Source organism: Oncorhynchus mykiss, chromosome 24 (assembly GCF_013265735.2).
Source record: "Oncorhynchus mykiss isolate Arlee chromosome 24, USDA_OmykA_1.1, whole genome shotgun sequence".
NCBI lineage: Eukaryota > Metazoa > Chordata > Actinopteri > Salmoniformes > Salmonidae > Oncorhynchus > Oncorhynchus mykiss.
In genome coordinates, this window is record NC_048588.1 from 14,852,548 (window position 1) to 14,872,463 (window position 19,916).

At 44.1% G+C, this 19,916-nt stretch overlaps 1 protein-coding gene across 2 annotated transcripts in view; it reads right to left on the reverse strand.

The window, feature by feature from the left end:
- The window catches only part of LOC110503830 (periostin), a 34,355-nt gene that overhangs the window by 13,376 nt on the left and 1,063 nt on the right, over positions 1–19,916 (reverse strand). Inside the window, exons 3-10 of one of the 2 annotated variants that reach the window (XM_021582380.2) lie at positions 19,533–19,631; positions 5,658–5,722; positions 5,052–5,209; positions 4,655–4,819; positions 4,205–4,363; positions 3,826–3,967; positions 758–970; positions 283–417 (exon numbers count right to left, since the gene is read on the reverse strand). In XM_021582380.2, the coding sequence (XP_021438055.1) occupies positions 283–417; positions 758–970; positions 3,826–3,967; positions 4,205–4,363; positions 4,655–4,819; positions 5,052–5,209; positions 5,658–5,722; positions 19,533–19,631 (1,136 nt within the window). The remainder of the gene's footprint in view (positions 1–282; positions 418–757; positions 971–3,825; positions 3,968–4,204; positions 4,364–4,654; positions 4,820–5,051; positions 5,210–5,657; positions 5,723–19,532; positions 19,632–19,916) is intronic. The other variant, XM_021582381.2, reaches the window with a different exon arrangement.

The following is a 19,916-nucleotide window of genomic DNA, read 5'->3' on the forward strand; positions in this document are numbered from 1 at the left end:
GAGGGGGACAGAGAGAGGAGCTAGAGGGAGGAAGAGGGGGACAGAGAGAGGAGCTAGAGAGAGGAAGAGGGGGACAGAGAGAGGAGCTAGAGAGAGGAAGAGGACCAAGAAAGGAAAGAGTTCAGGACGTTCAAGAGTATTTAAGGGGAACGAGGGATGTGTTACAGACATAATTGAGCGGGTCCATGATGTGTACTCACCAGTGAAGACAGAATTGAGCGAGGCCATGATGTGTACTCACCAGTGTAGACAGAATTGAGCGAGGCCAAGATGTGTACTCACCAGTGAAGACAGAATTGAGAGGAGCCAGTAGTGTGTATTCTGCCTCAGCTGCCATGGCTGCAGAAAGACCTAGCTCTGACACCATGTCACTGAAGGTGGACTGGGAAGGGGTGAGCAGCTCCATCACCTGCTTGGCTTAGAGGACACAGACAACACCATTAAAAGCTTCTCTACCACTGAAAGATCAACACATCTACACTTATTCAGTTTTCAGATTTTATTTTAGTCTTGCCGTCATTGTGTCATTGTTTCCATCTATTTGCCTATGTGTATGGCTGACTTGTATAATAGTGTAACAGCAAAGGGAGATTTAAATAAAGGTGGTGTGTATTTCGGGAAAACAGTTCATGCCATTTACATTCCAACAAACAAATGCAAATGCAAAAAACTGTGTGTTAGGAGCACAGCTCTGAAATGAAAGCACTATACAAATGACATGTATAATTATTAGGTGGGTCAAGATGGGGGAGCTAACCTGAGTCAGGCATGAGGACCTCGTCGATGAGGTGGATGACTCCGTTGGCGGTGACAATGTCTTTCTTCAACACCATTTTGATGCCGTTGACCGTCAGGCTGTCCCCGTCACAGCCAATCTCGATGTTGTGGCCTTCCAGGGTCTCAAAGGTCTGGCCGGACATGATGCCCTCTGAACACTGGACAGAGTTCAGCATGTGGAAGTTCAGCAGAGCTGGAGGGAGAGGAGAGAGGAGAGAGGAGAGAGGAGAGAGGAGAGAGGAGAGGAGAAAAGTGTAAATCGGTCCCACACACTCCGATACTCCTACATACAGTATATCCTTATTGATTAACAGCATTTTCATTTGGTTGGGTTACTACATTACGGACTAGACTGGACCAGCATCCCGGGAAAAGTGTGTTTGACTTCATATACTGTACTAGCCAGGCGTCATTTTAATCCTAAATAATATAAAAAATCACCATCAAAACCTGTCAGTTTAAGCTAGAGATATTTTGCATTGGCTCCATCTCAATCTACTGCATCACATTTGTCGGCCTTCCACATCTGAGGTGAAAGGTGGCCGAGCTACAGTGGTGTTTCCCGAAAATCGGTCTTCTCATGAATACATCCTGCTGGACACGTCTGAAGTCGGTAACACTGATCTGCCAACTTCTGTCTGTAGCGTCCCAACCTTTTGGGCTACAACCTAGTTTGACCTCACTGTGGAAAGGGGAGACACTCGTTTTACTCTACATCCTTCACAAGTGTTACTGGGTTCTTCTGAATGTAACCAATACAAATGAATGGTAGTAGAGGTGCCTATGCATGGGATTATGTCATCACTAGTTCCCACAGCCACAAAGTCATAAACCCCGCCTATTTCCACAATTTTTCTTCGTAAAATGTGATTTTAAACCTAATCTTAACCACACTGCTAACCTTATGCCTAACCCTAAACTTAAATAAAGACCAAAAAGCAAATGTTTGTTTTCATACATTTTTACGATATGGCCAATAGTAAGAACCGCGCTAATGTTGTTGCTAGCTAGAATTTGTAATAAGCCCTTGTTGACACTAACCAGATGGCCACAACTAAATGACTAGTGTAGATAGCAACATAAAGAAACCACAATGGATTCATTTTTTGAACGAAGCAGCTGCCTGTTAGCTGTCGAGATTCGGTGGAGTAGCTACTGTATGTTGTGCTAAATAGAGATGCTAACCGTTTAGCTAACGTTAGCTAACAAAATACTGTATATGGAAACATACACTCGTTGGACAGTTTATTAGGTGCACCACCCCATTCACGGAAATAGTTTGTTCCTACAGACAGTGAGTCATGTGGCCGTGGCTTGCTATATTAAGCAAGCAGACAGGCATCAAGGCATTCAGTTACTGTTCGATTGAACGTTAGAATGGGCAAAACAAGTGACCTAAGCGACTTTGAACGTGGTATGATTTTCGGTGCCAGGTGTGCCGGTTCCAGTATCTCAGAAACGGCCTAGGGTTTGGAGACAATGGTGCGACAAACAAACGAGCAAATAACGGCGCAGTGATGTGCAGAACGGTACCTCGGAACGCACAACTCGGCGGTCCTTGTCACCGATTGGCTATTGCAGACCAGGTTCCACTTCTATCAGCTTAAAATAAGAAGAAGTGGCTCCAGTGGACACGCGATCATCAACACTGGATAATTGAGGAGTGGAAAAGCATTGCCCGGTCCGGTGAATCCCGGTTCTTGTTGCCTCATGCTGATGGCAAAGTCAGGATTTGGCACAAGCAGCATGAGTCCATGACCCCATCCTGCCTGATGTCAATGATACAGGCAGGCTGGTGGCGGTAGTGTAATGGTGTGGGGAATGTTTTCCTGGCACACGTTATGTCCCTTGATACGAATTGAACAACTTTTTAGACCCGGTACTAGATGGGTTTAGGTAATAAACTGGCCACTGAGTGTATATAAAACACAGGAAATATTGTTTTGGACTGCACTGGGCCTTTAGGTGCTCAACTTTTGACCAGATCCTTATGGGCCCTGGTCAAAAGTAGTGCACTAAGTAGGGAATCAAGTGCCATATGGGACGCAGACTATGAAACTCGGGAGACCTGGAGATCCCTTAGATCCCTTGGGTCCTGGTGTTGGGAGACTAGTGAGTGCAGGGAGAAAGTTTTACTACTGTGTGTGAAGTGACGGGATCTCACAGCTCAGGGATCTCACAGCTCAGGGATCTCCCAGCTCAGGGATCTCACAGCTCAGGGATCTCACAGCTCAGGGACGTTAGGGATCATCACCCCACTGCCAACCATCCTAATGCTCTGAACCTTCTGAACCTTTCCAGTCCCAACCCTTTGACTGGGATGTGTCCCAAAATTACACCCTATTCTCTAAATAGTGCACTACTTTTGACCAGAGCCGTATGAGGTAGGGTATGTAGGGAATAGGTTGCGATTTCGGACACAGGCAGAGCCAGCTGCTTTCTGCTTCCTGCCCTGTGGTGTTTAGCACCATAAGAACGACACCTTTTTGGAAATAGTTTTGAACAAGTTAGAGTGTTTTATAATGGGAGTGCCAACCAGACATAAATTATAGTGTGACGGTAAATGTTTAGATTGTAAACTTGTCAAATTATCAAAAAGCTTCACCATATGAAAGTGTATGTCTCAAAAGCCATTATTTCGTAGGCCATATGTGATCCAACATCTGAAACAAGAGCTCTTTTCTTTTTCATTACTCACTCTCACAACTGTGGTGAACGCTCAGTTTGCCAACTGCCTGAGGATTACAAATCCACAGCACAGACTGTAACTAGTTGGCTCCATTTTTTTAAGTATGAAAAAGCGCTTACATGGAAAACCTCTGCGGTTACTCAGCCCTGCAAACATGGCGAGCGGGAACCATTGAGTTACTTTTCCTGCACCTTCATCTCATTAAACACGGATATGGCCTGAGGGTGGAGATCTATATAAAGTCTCTATGTCTCCCCTCTGATTTAAAGTACTCTCCTGTGAGCTGCTCTCTGTATTTCTAGAAGGCATTCCAGAGAGGTGATGGGAGCTCTGAAGCCTGGCTCAGCGGTTTGGCTTACCTTGGAGGACACCCTTGTCACCCATCAGTCGTTGAAGCACGTCTGAGTCCAGCTTCGCGAAGGCATCGTTGGTGGGGGCGAACAGGGTGTACTGGCCGGGTTGTCCCAGCTTGTCCAGCAGGCCTGAGGCCAGAGCCACTTCCTGCAGTGAGAAAACACATCATATCCTCCAACATATGCTCCATTAATACTGTATGAATCGATAAATTGAATAAAATAGAATGAAAAAGACAAGAGGAGAAGAGAAAAGGAGAAAAGAGGAGAACAGATATAGATGAAAAAGGTAAGAAAGGAAAGGTAGGAAAGGAAAAGTAGAAAGGAAAGGTAGGAAAGGAAAAGTAGAAAGGTAAGGTAGGAAAGGGCAAAAGAGAAGACTTACACTGAGAGTGGTGAGGTCATCGTCAACCTCGATGACATCCTGGATGGTGTTGCCCACGGCAGTGATGACACGGTCGATGATGTGCACCACCCCGTTGGTGGCAACCTGGTTGCCATGGATAATCCTGGCACAGTTCACCGTCACGATCTTCATACATAACAACACACCACATAGGACATGCACAGCACAGTCAGTATCTGCACACAACACACAACAGCATACTGTTCTTAACTCTCCAATGTGCACTCAACACAGCCTTCAACAACTAACTACCTGCACACAATAAAGCCTTAGCTTTCCATGATGGCAACTTTCCTATCTCATGGCATGGAAACAATCGGATTTCCAATTAATTCAATGGGCGCTGGTCAAAATAGTGCACTAAAAATGGAGTAGGGTGCCATTTGGGATGCAGGAGATGATGTGGTGTAGGTCTAGTGGGATGCTCACCCCGTTGGAGTAGTGGTTGATGTAGAGTCCCAGGTCGTTGTACATGGAGTCGACCACCAGGCCGTTCTTCAGGTCTTTGGTCAGCAGGCGTTTGTTAGCCATGTGGTAGTGCAGAGCATTGTACAGCTCAATGTTCACGTTGCTCACCAACGCGCTACGCACTTCCTGTTAAAGAAATGCAGAATAGAAAGGCTTAAGATAACATAAATGCTAAACATAAAGTAATGACAAAGATTTACAGCAACCTACTGTAGGGTTCAGGTCAATCAACCACACATTCTGGTCACATCACGAGCACAGAATGGTTTTGGCACTTAAAAAACCTAAAACTATTGTCTGACTTAAAACTATTGTCTGAATTTTCCAGCTGTAAGAGATGACACCTATCCTGACTTACCTCTTCTAACAAGTCCCAAGCATCGTTGCTGGGAGCGAAGAAGGTGTATGACCCAGATCCCTCTATCTCCTCCCGCAGCTTGGAGATGTGAGAGTATTCCTGGGTGGAGATGGCCTTGACCAGGCCCAAGGTACCATACACATTGTCTATAGGGGCCACTGTGGAACAGGGAATAGAAGGTACCATGATGATTGCATCTCCCTACATACCGGGGGTAATCCCAAATGGTATCCTATAACCTATACAATGCACTACTTTTGACCAGAGCCCTAAAGTAGTGCAGTACATAGGGAATAGGGGGGCATTTGGGGTGCACACAAGTCTCATTGAAACAACTCTAACAACCCTAAAGAACCCCAAAAACAGACGGATGAAGCTAAAAGGAAACATGCAGGGGTAGGACGATGTGCCAGCGGAATCTTTATGTTGGTGTGGCATTGTGACTCGTGAATTTAATGAGAAAACGTAATACCCCTTGGTATGTCTTCGTTGAACCTCTTGTTTAACCTTTGAAGTACACTATAACATTAAGTGCACTACAAAAATACACTGCGTATCTTGTACCCTATAACATTACATATACTGTAACCGACTGTAGCTACATACCTGCAGGACATCCTTTCATTCCGTCCAGCTTCATGTACCCTGGACAGCACTCATACAGCACCGTCCTATACACAGAGAGATACAGATCGACTAAGTTCAGAGACATAGACAATGTACCACAGACAGATCACGCATAAACAGATCACTCGTACAGCACCAGCACCGTCCTACAGATAGAGAGACACTGATAGACCAAGTTCAGAGACATAGACAATGTACCACAGATAGATCACGCATAAACTCAAACAGCACCGTCCTACAGACAACACAGGGACACACACGTTAGAGACAGAAAGGAGGGAGAGATGGAGACATCCCACACAGATCACGCTTTAGAGACAGAGACGACACACAGACACAGACAGACAGACAGGTCACAAGCTAGATACAGAGACATACCCTATCCTCTGTTTGAATATTCAGAGTCGGGGTACATAAACAGTGATCCCCACATCCCATGTAATTACAGTGTTCTAGAAGGTCTTTCAGTACAACAGAGCATATCGTATATTTATCCTGGAGTTCATCTTAGTATATTTCAGCTGAATCATCACTAATGTCTTTATAGAAAGGCTGTTTCATGCTCCTGTGTGTGTGTATGTGTGTGTGTGTTCAGATGTTTCCACATGGTCCTCATTATCTGTTTTATTACCCATAAGGCCATGTGGTCCCAGGGCCCAGGCCAGCACGCCTCCAGGGTAACGCTACCACATTGTATGCATGCATAAACAATGTCTGCCTCCAGAATGGCACCCTATTCCATATATAATGCACTTTGTAGGGAATAGGGTACCATTTACCAAGGACCCTGCCCCTTTGCAACTAAACTATTAGTCTCGCCTTCTAGTCCATGAATCAGCCTTGGTTAAGCTCTAAGACATTATGTTTTGGGTCTTGAAGTAGCGCGTTGCGATCAAATCCATAAGCAGTTGGAAACCTTGGTTATGAAATTTAACCACAAACTATGGAATGGGCTGTGTGGAAACTGTAACAGACTAGCTCATTAGAAATGACTTGGGGGGGAAATGATGGGAGGAAATGGCACTGTAATCTTTCATCTAAATTAAACAGCTTTTAAAAGCCATCGTAATCACAGAGACACAAACACAGAACAGGCCTAATTAGGTTTTCAGAGGCTCTTTAATTAAACTCCATGACATTACAACCCAGCTAACAACAAACATTCCCACAACTTTAAGTCATCAACCCTCTAGAGCAGCGTTCCCCAAACTCGGTCCTCAGAATCCCAAAGGGAACACGTTTTGGTTTTTGCCCTAACAGTATACAGCTGATTCAAACGATCAAAGCCTGATGATTAGTTGATTATTTGAATCAGCTGTATAGTGCTAGGACAAAAACCTAAATGTGCACCCTTTGGGGTCCCAATGAGAGAGTTTGTTCTGAAATGTTTGTCCTATATCTGAGAGATACAGTACAAGAAAGATCAGGAAACTATATATAAATTTTTTGACATGTATTCAAACCCTTATTTTAGACACTGAACTATCTCCATAAATATACTGGACACAAATATAAATGCAAAATAAAACAATTTCAAAGGTTTTACTGTTACAGTTCATATAAAGAAATCAGTCAATTTAAATAAATTCATTAGGCCCTGATCTCTGGACTGATTACACATGACTGGGAATATAGATATGCATCTGTTGGTCACAGATACAGTAAAAACAAAAGGTAGGGGCGTAGATCAGAGCATCCCAAACAAGCTCAATGGGTAACATGTCTGGTGAGTATGCAGGCCATGGAAGAACTGGAACATTTTCAACTACCAGGAATTGTGTACAGATCCTTGCGACATAGGGCCATGTATTATTCGTGCTAATACATGAGGTGATGTCGGTAGATGAATGGCATGACAACGTTAACATCAGCAAACCGCTCGCCCTCACGTTGCCATACATATGGTCTGCGGTTCTGAAGCCGGTTGGACGTACTGCCCGAATTCTCTAAAACACAGTTGGAGGCAGCTTATGGTAGAGAAATGAACATTACATTCTCTGGCAACAGCTCTGGTGGACATTCCTGCAGTCGGCATGCCAATTGCACACTCCCTCAAAACTTGAGACATTTGTGGCATTGTTTTGTGTGACAAAACTGCATGTTTTAGAGTGGCCTTTTATTGTCCCCAGCACAAGGTGCACCTGTGTAATAATCGTGCTGTTTCATCAGCTCCTTGATATGGCACACCTGTCAGGTGGATGGATTACCTTGGCAAAGGAGAAATGCTCATGAACAGTGATGTAAACAAATGTGTGCACAACATTTGAGAGAAATAAGATTTTTATGCATATGGGACATTTCTGGGATCTTTTATTTCAGCTCATGAAACATGGGACCAACACTTCACATGTTGCGTTATATTTTTGTTCAGTGTATTTCCATTCATTTTTTAAACTGGTACTGGGGACCTTCAGATGAGTCTTGTGAGGCTTGTGGGCATCCTAGAGCAAAACATCCGATATGTGCAGTAGTGTGTCTGTGAGAGACATATATTAGTTTGTAGCCCAAGCTGTCAGAAGAGGCTGTATCGAGTTCAGACAAGTTCCTTGATGCTTGTGGGGGTCGAAGAGCAAAACAGAGAGCAGCGTGGTGAGTCTCTTCTACCACAGAGGGGTAGGCCAAAACATTCAGACGCTTTAGATCTTTTCGCGAGAAGACTTACTTTCGGAATTGTCTTATGGTTTGACAAACATTGCTTTAACTCTGCCAGAGAGATATCAGTGGATTGAGATGCAGCCCATGCAAAAAAAACTGATGTCTCTACCTTCTTAAAAAAAAGGTTTCAAAAGGGTTATTTGGCTGTCCCCATAGGAGAACCCTTTGAAGATCCCTTTTTGGTTCCAGGTAGAACCCTTTTAGGTTACATGTAGAGCCCTCTGTGGAAAGGGTTCTCCTATGGGGACAGCCAAATAACCCCTTTGGGTTCTAGATAGCACTTTTTTTTCTAAGAGTGTAGCTTAAACAGGCGTATTTTGATGAGGATTTTTTAATGATGTTAATTTGTTTTCCGCTGGGCCACGGAAATTGTAGGAAAAGGGTTCTTGTCAAATAGAACATGGTATGTTTGGAGGAACTTTTGGGGGGGGGGGGAGTTGATGGAATATTCTCCTAACCCACAGAAAACTAGACACATTAATGTTCTTGCAGCGTCCCATGACTCGTGTCTAGAACATTATTATTGTACATTCTGATAACATAGTAACCACGTTATTGATATTTTCTTTTTGACATTAAGGGAATGTTCTCCTAACTCTAACACCAAACCGTGCAAAAAAATGAGGTTTTTGCTAACATAGATAGAATGTTCCTCTAACTAATGGAACATTGGACACAAACATTATGGGAACATTACAAATCCCTTTTCGCTCCCTAGAATTGTTAGCTGAGAAACTGTTTGATATCATCATCTATCTGTATGACACCTCTGCAGTACACATGAACTGTATTGAAGACTGATGCTTTCAGACGATAGCTAACAGCTGCAGGTTGGATTTCCACCTCTTTATATCTTAATAACTATTTGTAGTAACGGTGTCCTGTCCTGTTCCCATTCAATTAGAATAACAGAACTTCACTTCACATGTTGATACAAGTCTCAAAACATCTAACAGCTGTCTGGGTGGACAAGATTACAAAAGGCACCCTATTCCTTTCATAGCGCATAACTTTTGACCTGAGCCCTATTGGCCCTGGACAAAAGTAGCGCACTATAAAGGGAATAGGGTGCCAAATGGGACATATCCCATGTATTCATATGACACCTCTGCACATGGACTGTCTCAAATTCTGATGTTTTGTAATCTCGTTCACCCAGGCAGCTGTTAGATGTTTTGAGACTTGTATCAACATGTGAAGTTGATGTGAGTTTCAAGTTCCTTGGTGTCCACATCACCAACAAACTATCATGGTCCAAACACACCAGGACAGTCATGAAGAGGGCACGACAAAACCTTTCCCCCTCAGGAGACTGAAAAGATTTGGCATGGGTCCCCAGATCCTCAAAAGGTTCTTCAGCTGCACCACCAAGAGCATCCTGACCGATTGCATCATTGCCTGGTAAGGCAACTGCTCGGCGTTTGACCATAAGGCACTACAGAGGGTAGTGCGAACGGCCTAGTACATCACTGGGGCCAAGCTTCCTGCTTTCCAGGACCTATATAATCGGTGGTGTCAGAGGAAAGCCCATAAAATCCTCAGAGACTCCAGTCACCCAAGTTATAGACTGTTTCCTCTGCAACTGCATGGCAAGCGGTACAGGAGCGCCAAGTCTAGGACTAAGAGGCTCCTCAACAGCTTTTACCCCCAAGCCATAAGACTGCTGAACAATTCATAAAATCGCCACCGGACAATTTACATTGACCCCCCTCTCTTTTGTACACTGCTGCTACTCACAGATTGTTTGTTATCTATGCATAGTCACTTCGCCCCCACCTACATGTACAGATTACCTCAACTAGCCTGTACCCCCGCACACTGACTCTGTACCGATGCCCCCTGTATATAGCCTCATTATTGTTATTGTGTTACTTTTTATTAATACTTTTTATTTTAGCCTACTTGGTAAATATTATCTTCTTCTTGAACTGCACTGTTGGTTAAGGGCTTGTAAGTAAAGCATTTCACAGTAAAGTCTACACTTGTATTCGGCGCATTTGTATTTGTGTGACAAATACAGTTTGATTTGATTTGAATTGAAGTTCTGTTACTCTAATTGAATGGGAACAGGACAGGACACAGTAGCTATAAATTACTACGAAGAATTATTAAGTTATAAAGAGGCGGAAATCCAACCTGCAGCTGTTAACTATATAAAGGGCCTTAACCTGTAGATCAGCATGTCTGAGCGTGTGTGTTCATGGGTGTGTGTGCGTGAGAGCGAGTGTATCTGTGTGTGTGTGTGTGTGTGTGTGTGTGTGTGTGTTTGTGCACACTTTGACTGTGAGTGAGAGTTACAGTACAGTGAAAGTCTGATTTATCCACTCTGAGAAACCCCAGAGGCCCCGTAACTACTCTCCATCTCTCTCTTTAGTGGTAATCAGCTCCTATAAAGGTATTCAAACTGTAAACAGTACCACATGGGCACCAAGTTGGCATCAAAGTTAAATGAATTTACTATAAGCAGAGTCCTTCCTTGTTTTAATAGACAAAAAACACAGAAGACACTATCTGGGTCCTAAATGGCACCCTACTCTATATATTGCGCACTACTTTTTATAAAGGGGAAAGGGTGCCATTTGGGACGTACTCTAGAACCACCTAGCTAGTCCATTTCATAATCTCACACCTCATGAACCATGACACGACTCGTTAAAGCAGAACAAGTATGCTTCAATTTGTGCAGAGCCAGAGGTACTGTTGAGAGAGGAGAACTCACAGACATTGCTTTATGATATGCCAGTAAATGCCACAGGGTGTATTCCACTGATTAAGAAGAAGAACTGACTAAAATGTCAAATGTAAGTAAGCCTTTTCTGAGCCAGTGGCAGACGTGAGGCAGCGTGATTTACAAGTACACCACTGGACAGCATGCTATTCCACTGTCTTCAGCTGCAGAAATTCTAAACAGTAGAAATGCAGCAAATGCTAAATATACAAATACAATGATACATGAAGTAGGCTATAGTACGAGATGGGTGTCCAGTTTGAAGTGGACCAGACCTTACATGGTTGTGAAACTGAAATATCAATTGTGGGTTACAGATCTCTGTAGAAAGCATTATGCTGTATGAACACTCCAGCTGGGCACACACTGGTTGAATCAATGTTGTTCCCAAGATATTTTAACAAAATTAGATGTGGAATTTATATCTGTGCCCAGTGAGCTGACCCTGCATGATGCTGATCCTAGATAACTCACTAACTCATGTCTGGATGATGGTAGTTGGGGGTTTAGTTTCTTTTTTTCCAGAGTAATGGTTTTTGAATAATGGTTGCTTGTTGCTCAGTCTTTGGTGGCTTGGAACTTAAGTCCAACTGTGCTTCTTCATCAGCGGTCCCCCTGCAAACCAGAAAAACATTTCCACATGATCTCCAGTGTTCCAGTGGTACAGTGCCTTGCGAAAGTATTCGGCCCCCTTGAACCTTGCGACCTTTTGCCACATTTCAGGCTTCAAACATAAAGATATAAAACTGTATTTTTTTGTGAAGAATCAACAACAAGTGGGACACAATCATGAAGTGGAACGACATTTATTGGATATTTCAAACTTTTTTAACAAATCAAAAACTGAAAGATTGGGCGTGCAAAATTATTCAGCCCCTTTACTTTCAGTGCAGCAAACTCTCTCCAGAAGTTCAGTGAGGATCTCTGAATGATCCAATGTTGACCTAAATGACTAATGATGATAAATACAATCCACCTGTGTGTAATCAAGTCTCCGTATAAATGCACCTGCACTGTGATAGTCTCAGAGGTCCGTTAAAAGCGCAGAGAGCATCATGAAGAACAAGGAACACACCAGGCAGGTCCGAGATACTGTTGTGAAGAAGTTTAAAGCCGGATTTGGAAACAAAAATATTTCCCAAGCTTTAAACATCCCAAGGAGCACTGTGCAAGCGATAATATTGAAATGGAAGGAGTATCAGACCACTGCAAATCTACCAAGACCTGGCCGTCCCTCTAAACTTTCAGCTCATACAAGGAGAAGACTGATCAGAGATGCAGCCAAGAGGCCCATGATCACTCTGGATGAACTGCAGAGATCTACAGCTAGAGGTGGGAGACTCTGTCCATAGGACAACAATCAGTCGTATATTGCACAAATCTGGCCTTTATGGAAGAGTGACAAGAAGAAAGCCATTTCTTAAAGATATCCATAAAAAGTGTTGTTTAAAGTTTGCCACAAGCCACCTGGGAGACACACCAAACATGTGGAAGAAGGTGCTCTGGTCAGATGAAACCAAAATTGAACTTTTTGGCAACAATGCAAAACGTTATGTTTGGCGTAAAAGCAACACAGCTGAACACACCATCCCCACTGTCAAACATGGTGGTGGCAGCATCATGGTTTGGGCCTGCTTTTCTTCAGCAGGGACAGGGAAGATGGTTAAAATTGATGGGAAGATGTATGGAGCCAAATACAGGACCATTCTGGAAGAAAACCTGATGGAGTCTGCAAAAGACCTGAGACTGGGATGGAGATTTGTCTTCCAACAAGACAATGATCCAAAACATAAAGCAAAATCTACAACGGAATGGTTCAAAACTAAACATATCCAGGTGTTAGAATGGCCAAGTCAAAGTCCAGACCTGAATCCAATCGAGAATCTGTGGAAAGAACTGAAAACTGCTGTTCACAAATGCTCTCCATCCATCCTCACTGAGCTCGAGCTGTTTTGCAAGGAGGAATGGGAAAAAAATTCAGTCTCTCGATGTGCAAAACTGATAGAGACATACCCCAAGCGACTTACAGCTGTAATCGCAGCAAAAGGTGGCGCTACAAAGTATTAACTTAAGGGGGCTGAATAATTTTGCACGCCCAATTTTTCAGTTTTTGATTTGTTAAAAAAGTTTGAAATATCCAATAAATGTCGTTCCACTTCATGATTGTGTCCCACTTGTTGTTGATTCTTCACAAAAAAATACAGTTTTATATCTTTATGTTTGAAGCCTGAAATGTGGCAAAAGGTCGCAAAGTTCAAGGGGGCCGAATACTTTCGCAAGGCACTGTAGCTGGGTCCATAATAGGACAAGACAGCCTTGTCTAAATCAACAGTTTGACTGGAGAGAGAGGGGGGTCGAGGGCAGGATGGAGTGAGGTTTACAGTGGCTTGTTTCCTTCAGAGCGACAGACGACGAGGCTACAGTGTGTTGGGCTGTCATCCCCGGCTCCTCCCTCAGACATACATGCACGCAAGCGTGTACGCACGCACAGAGCTATCATCCCTCAGTAAGAGTCAGCAGAGGGAAACAGAGCTATCATCCCTCAGTAAGAGTCAGCAGAGAGAAACAGAGCTATCATCCCTCAGTAAGAGTCAGCAGAGGGAAACAGAGCATATCAAGGCCTGCCGTACGAGGAGAGGGGCTATGTCCCAAATGGCACCCTATTTTCTATATAATGCACCTCTTTGACCAGGACCCATAGGGACCCATAGGGCTCTGGTCAAAAGTATTGCACTATATAGGACAGATGTATTCAACTCTTACCCTAAGAGGTCCGGAGCCTTCTGGTTTTCTGTTCTACCTGATCATTAATTGCATCCACCTGGTGTCCCAGGTCTAAATCAGTCTCTGGTTAGAGGGAAACTATGAAAAAACGCAGTGGAACTGCCTTCGAGGTCCAGATTTGAGTTTGAGGGAATTGGCTACGGTGCCAGATGAGGAGAGTTCATGGCTCATGGCTGACTGCCATAAGTTCTTTTGAACTTAGCCCCTGGAAACACAGAGAAGAGGAAGAGTGGGGGGACGAGCCAGGCATGAGATCACACATGCCCTGATGAGGCACAGTCAGCAAAACCATCTCCACTCTCCCACGCACATACAGGAGAACCAAGACTCCCTCTGGCCTGGCCAAGGGGTTGGAAACTTCCCTCTGTCTGGTGAGCAGCTATACTTTAGACTGGAGATCTCTGTATGTCAGCTAGCCAAACCAATACTACTGTAGTACTGGCATCTGGTCAATGGATAACACTGTGCTGTTCCAAATAAACAGATCATTACTAATGATGTGCCTATCATTATGAGCAGGGCCAGTTGTTTGGTTGTTTTTTTGTGTGTGTGTGTGTGTGTGGGGGGGGGGGGGGGGGGTTCTATCCAGCACTATCCATTAGGCTTGCTGCAGGTAGAAAATGCTAGGAACTGTTCCGCACCTCACTTTGCTCAAACTAATCCTCTCCAACAGACTCGGAAGTTGTAGCTTAAAATGGGTCAATTATGGGCAGGTAAGGGGACAGTCAATGAAACCAACTATGGAAGAATGTTGTAGCGAATTCGCAAGGTAGCCATGACCGGGACCCGAATCCTGATCCAGCGAATGTCAAGCCAACACATTAACCGTTAAGCCAAGAGGTTTGAACCTGTTGGTGTAACAGTTAAGGTGTTGGCTTGACAGTCGCTGGACCCAGGTTCCACAAATACTATTATTTGTCAGGGAATACTATACTTTGTAAATGAGTGATACTACACATCATTTTGCTCAAGCTGATCCTCTCCAAAGACTCTTGTTTGAAATTGAAATTGAAATTGTTAAGGGCAGTTTAAGGTGAGAGTCAATAAAACCGACGATGAAAGTATGCTGTAGCGAACACCACTCAGCATCCAGGAGTATAGAACACTACTCAGTACCCAGGAGTATAGAACACTACTCAGTACCCAGGAGGATAGAACACTACTCAGTACCCAGGAGCATAGAACACTACTCAGCATCCAGGAGCATAGAACACTACTCAGCATCCAGGATCATAGAACACTACTCAGCATCCAGGATCATAGAACACTACTCAGCATCCAGGAGCATAGAACACTACTCAGCATCCAGGAGGATAGAACACTACTCAGCTTCCAGGAGCATAGCTAGCATAGAACACTACTCAGTATCCAACAACATAGAACACTACTCAGCATCCAGGAGCATAGAACACTACTCTGCATCCAGGAGCATAGAACACTACTCAGCATCCAGGATCATAGAACACTACTCAGTATCCAGGAGCATAGAACACTACTCAGTATCCAGGAGCATAGAACACTACTCTGCATCCAGGAGTATAGAACACTACTCAGCATCCAGGAGCATAGAACACTACTCAGTATCCAGGAGGATAGAACACTACTTAGTTTCCAGGAGGATAGAACACTACTCAGTATCCAGGAGCATAGCTAGGATAGAACACTACTCAGTATCCAGGAGGATAGAACACTACTCAGCATCCAGGAGCATAGAACACTACTCAGCATCCAGGAGCATAGAACACTACTCAGCATCCAGGAGCATAGAACACTACTCAGCATCCAGGATCATAGAACACTACTCAGTATCCAGGAGCATAGAACACTACTCAGTATCCAGGAGGATAGGACACTACTTATTTTCCAGGAGGATAGAACACTACTCAGTATCCAGGAGCATAGCTAACATAGAACACTACTCAGCATCCAGGAGGATAGAACACTACTCAGTATCCAGGAGCATAGAACACTACTCAGCGTCCAGGAGCATAGAACACTACTCAGCATCCAGGAGGATAGAACACTACTCAGCAGCCAGGATCATAGAACACTACTCAGCATCCAGGAGGATATAACACTACTCAGCATCCAGGATCACAGAACACTACTCAGCATCCAGGAGCATAGCTAGCATAGAACACTACTCAGCTTCCAGGAGCATAGCTAGCATAGAACGCTACTCAGCATCCAGGATCATAGAACACTACTCAGCATCCAGGAGCATAGCTAGCATAGAACACGACTCAACATCCAGGAGCATAGCTAGCATAGAACACTACTCAGCATCCAGGAGCATAGCTAGCATAGAACGCTACTCAGCATCCAGTAGCATAGAACACTACTCAGCGTCCAGGAGCATAGAACACTACTCAGCATTCAGGATCATAGAACACTACTCAGCATCCAGGAGGATAGCTAGCATAGAACGCTACTCAGCATCCAAGAGCATAGAACACTACTCAGTGTCCAGGAGCATAGAACACTACTCAGCATCCAGGAGGATCGAACACTACTCAGCATCCAGGATCATACAACACTACTCAGCATCCTCGAGGATATAACACTACTCAGCATCCAGGATCATAGAACACTACTCAGCATCCAGGAGCATAGCTAGCATAGAACACGACTCAGCTTCCAGGAGCATAGCTAGCATAGAACGCTACTCAGCATCCAGGATCATAGAACACTACTCAGCATCCAGGAGCATAGCTAGCATAGAACACGACTCAGCATTCAGGAGCATAGCTAGCATAGAACACTACTCAGCATCCAGGAGCATAGAACACTACTCAGTATCCAGGAGGAAAGAACACTACTCAGCATTCAGGATCATAGAACACTACTCAGTATCCAGGAGCATAGCTAGCATTGAACACGACTCAACATCCAGGAGAATAGGTTGCATAGAACACTAACAATAATAGATTTCACATGAAAGTACTTTGGAATATACTTTTTTCCAATGTGATCCTTGAAATACTATGTGGTTGTTATAATATGTGGTTATACTGTGTCTGTTTCGTGTGAGCAGCACTATGTGGAAACCTCTCTGTCCTATGTGGGCTCTGTCCTTTCTGTCTGTGCTCAAAGAGTTTCCACTGTTTCAACCTCCAACCAGTAAATATGGCTGACACATTACTGCCCTATCAGAGCCAGGAACCAGCGGTGCACCACTGTGGCGTCCCTACGGCGACCACGCTCACCATACAATAATACCATCATAACCATAGTAACCAGGACCTTTATAATGCTTGGGATTGTGCATTGATGTAGGAGTTGAAGGCTTGCTTGGGTATAATCTTAAATCTTGTTCCTTTGACGTTCATTACTAAACCCTCTGAACTCTCTTCAGAGTAGTCTTTGTTTCCCAACATACACTAGATGAAGAGATGGTATTTGATGGTCCGTCATCCTCCTAGATTATTCTTTACTGATGTTCGTGTTTATGTTAATTAAACCTATCCTTCTCAACTACTCTCCCTCTCAAGTTCAAGTTCAGTCATAGTACCATTAAAGGTCTCTTTGTTTCTCAACATGGATGAAGATGATGAGAGGGCATTTGATGGCAGGCCATCTTTATACATTAGACATTCCTCTGATGTTAGTGGCAAAATTAGTCAAAGATAACACAGACCTTTTGTTATCTTTCCTAAAACTCCCCCTGCGTCCCAAATGGCACCCTATCCTCTGTATAGGGGACTACTTTTGGCTCTGGTCAAAAGTAGTGCACTATATAGGGAACTCCCTGACTGGTTCTAAAGGGTGATCGTAAATCTACACATACTTGTTTTTTTGTTTTTTTACCCCCTTTTTCTCCCCAATTTCGTGGTATCCAATTGTTAGTAGTTACTTTCTTGTCTCATCACTACAACTCCCGTACGGGCTCGGGAGAGACAAAGGTCGAGAGCCATGCGTCCTCCGAAACACAACCCATCCAAGCAGCACTGCTTCTTAACACAGCACGCATCCAACATGGAAGCCGGCCTAGCGACCTGGTCAGCACGCACTGCGCCCGGCCCGCACTACGCCCGGCCCCCTACAGTAGTCGCTAGTGCGGATGAGACAAGGATATCCGGCCATACCCTCCCTAACCCAGACGATGCTAGGCCGATTGTGCATAGCCCCATGGACCTCCCGGTCGCGGCTGGCTGCGACAGAGCCTGGGCTCGAACCCAGACTCTCTACTCAGTATCCTGGAGGATAGCTAGCATAGAACACTGCTCAGAATCCAGGAGCATAGAACACTGCTCAGAATCCAGGAGCATAGAACACTGCTCAGAATCCAGGAGCATAGAACACTACTCAGCATCCAGGAGCATAGAACACTACTCAGCATCCAGGAGCATAGAACACTACTCAGCATCCAGGAGCATAGAACACTACTCAGCATCCAGGAGCATAGAACACTACTCAGCATCCAGGAGCATAGAACACTACTCAGCATCCAGGAGCATAGAACACTGCTCAGCATCCAGGAGGATAGAACACTACTCAGCATCCAGTGCCTTAGACCACTGAGCCACCCGGGAGTACTACACATACTTGTTTAATCCGTACCTTAACACATACCCCGTATAAACCGTACCATAGCACATACCCCGTATAATCCGTACCATAGCACATACCCCGTATAATCCGTACCATAGCACATACCCCGTATAAACCGTACCATAGCACATACCCCGTATAAACCGTACCATAGCACATACCCCGTATAATCCGTACCATAGCACATACCCCGTATAATCCGTACCATAGCACATACCCCGTATAAACCGTACCATAGCACATACCCCGTATAATCCGTACCATAGCACATACCCCGTATAATCCGTACCATAGCACATACCCCGTATAAACCGTACCATAGCACATACCCCGTATAAACCGTACCATAGCACATACCCCGTATAATCCGTACCATAGCACATACCCCGTATAAACCGTACCATAGCACATACCCCGTATAATCCGTACCATAGCACATACCCCGTATAATCCGTACCATAGCACATACCCCGTATATTCCGTACCATAGCACATACCCCGTATAATCCGTACCATAGCACATACCCCGTATACCCCGAACCATATCACATACCCCGTATAATCCGTGCCTCACGAAAGGCACATAAATCTGTTACACTGACTTCCAAGTGAGGGAATGTTACCCATGGCTGTGAACCCACTCTCTGAGGGTGTCTCAGGGTGAGTTGGGATATAAAAAAAAAAACATTACCAATTCACATGTGTATTAATACACACCTGTACATGTGCGAAAAAGGACAAATATAAGCACCCACCAAATGATGATTATTATTATTGTTATTATTAAGCTCTGCTCTGACGTTGTGTGGTCCATAGGAGTTTCCATGGCACTAGGGATCACCCTGTGTCCATTTGGACATTTCTGTGTGGCACATGAGACTTCATCATTCCTGGGTCCATGTCAGTGTCCTTAATGGCACACTATTCCTTGTATAGTGCACTACTTTTGACCAGAGCCTTATGACCCCCTATGGGCCAAAAGTAGTGCACTATATTGGTAATACGGAGCAATTTGGGACACATCCTCTGTGGTCCATACAGAGGACCCTAACCTGGCAGTGTCATATTATTCATATTTGAACACAAAGGAAAGAATGTGTCCTGGGGGAACCCCCAAAAAACTAAACTTGACTTACGCTTTCTTTCCACAGATGGCCCCTTGATACCAATTACGACACGTGCTGAAATACTTCTTCTTGGTCCCCATGGCCTGCTGCAGAGCGCACACGTTGGGTCTAACGGTCGCCAGGGAAACAGAGGAGACAGATGGTTAAATGAACACATTTGGAATATCTAAAGTGTTCCGCACTCAGCATACCATGTAATAAATACTGTATGCCTGTTTGATTTCTTATCCTTATTTCATATTCACAGTATATTTCACTTTTGTTATTTAACTTTTGGTAATTTTGCATTCATAAAAATGTATCTGACATAGCATTTTATTTACATTAGCTCTTAAATGTTGTTAAGTGAACTTTAAAGCATGATTAACTTAGAAATTATGAAATAATCATATT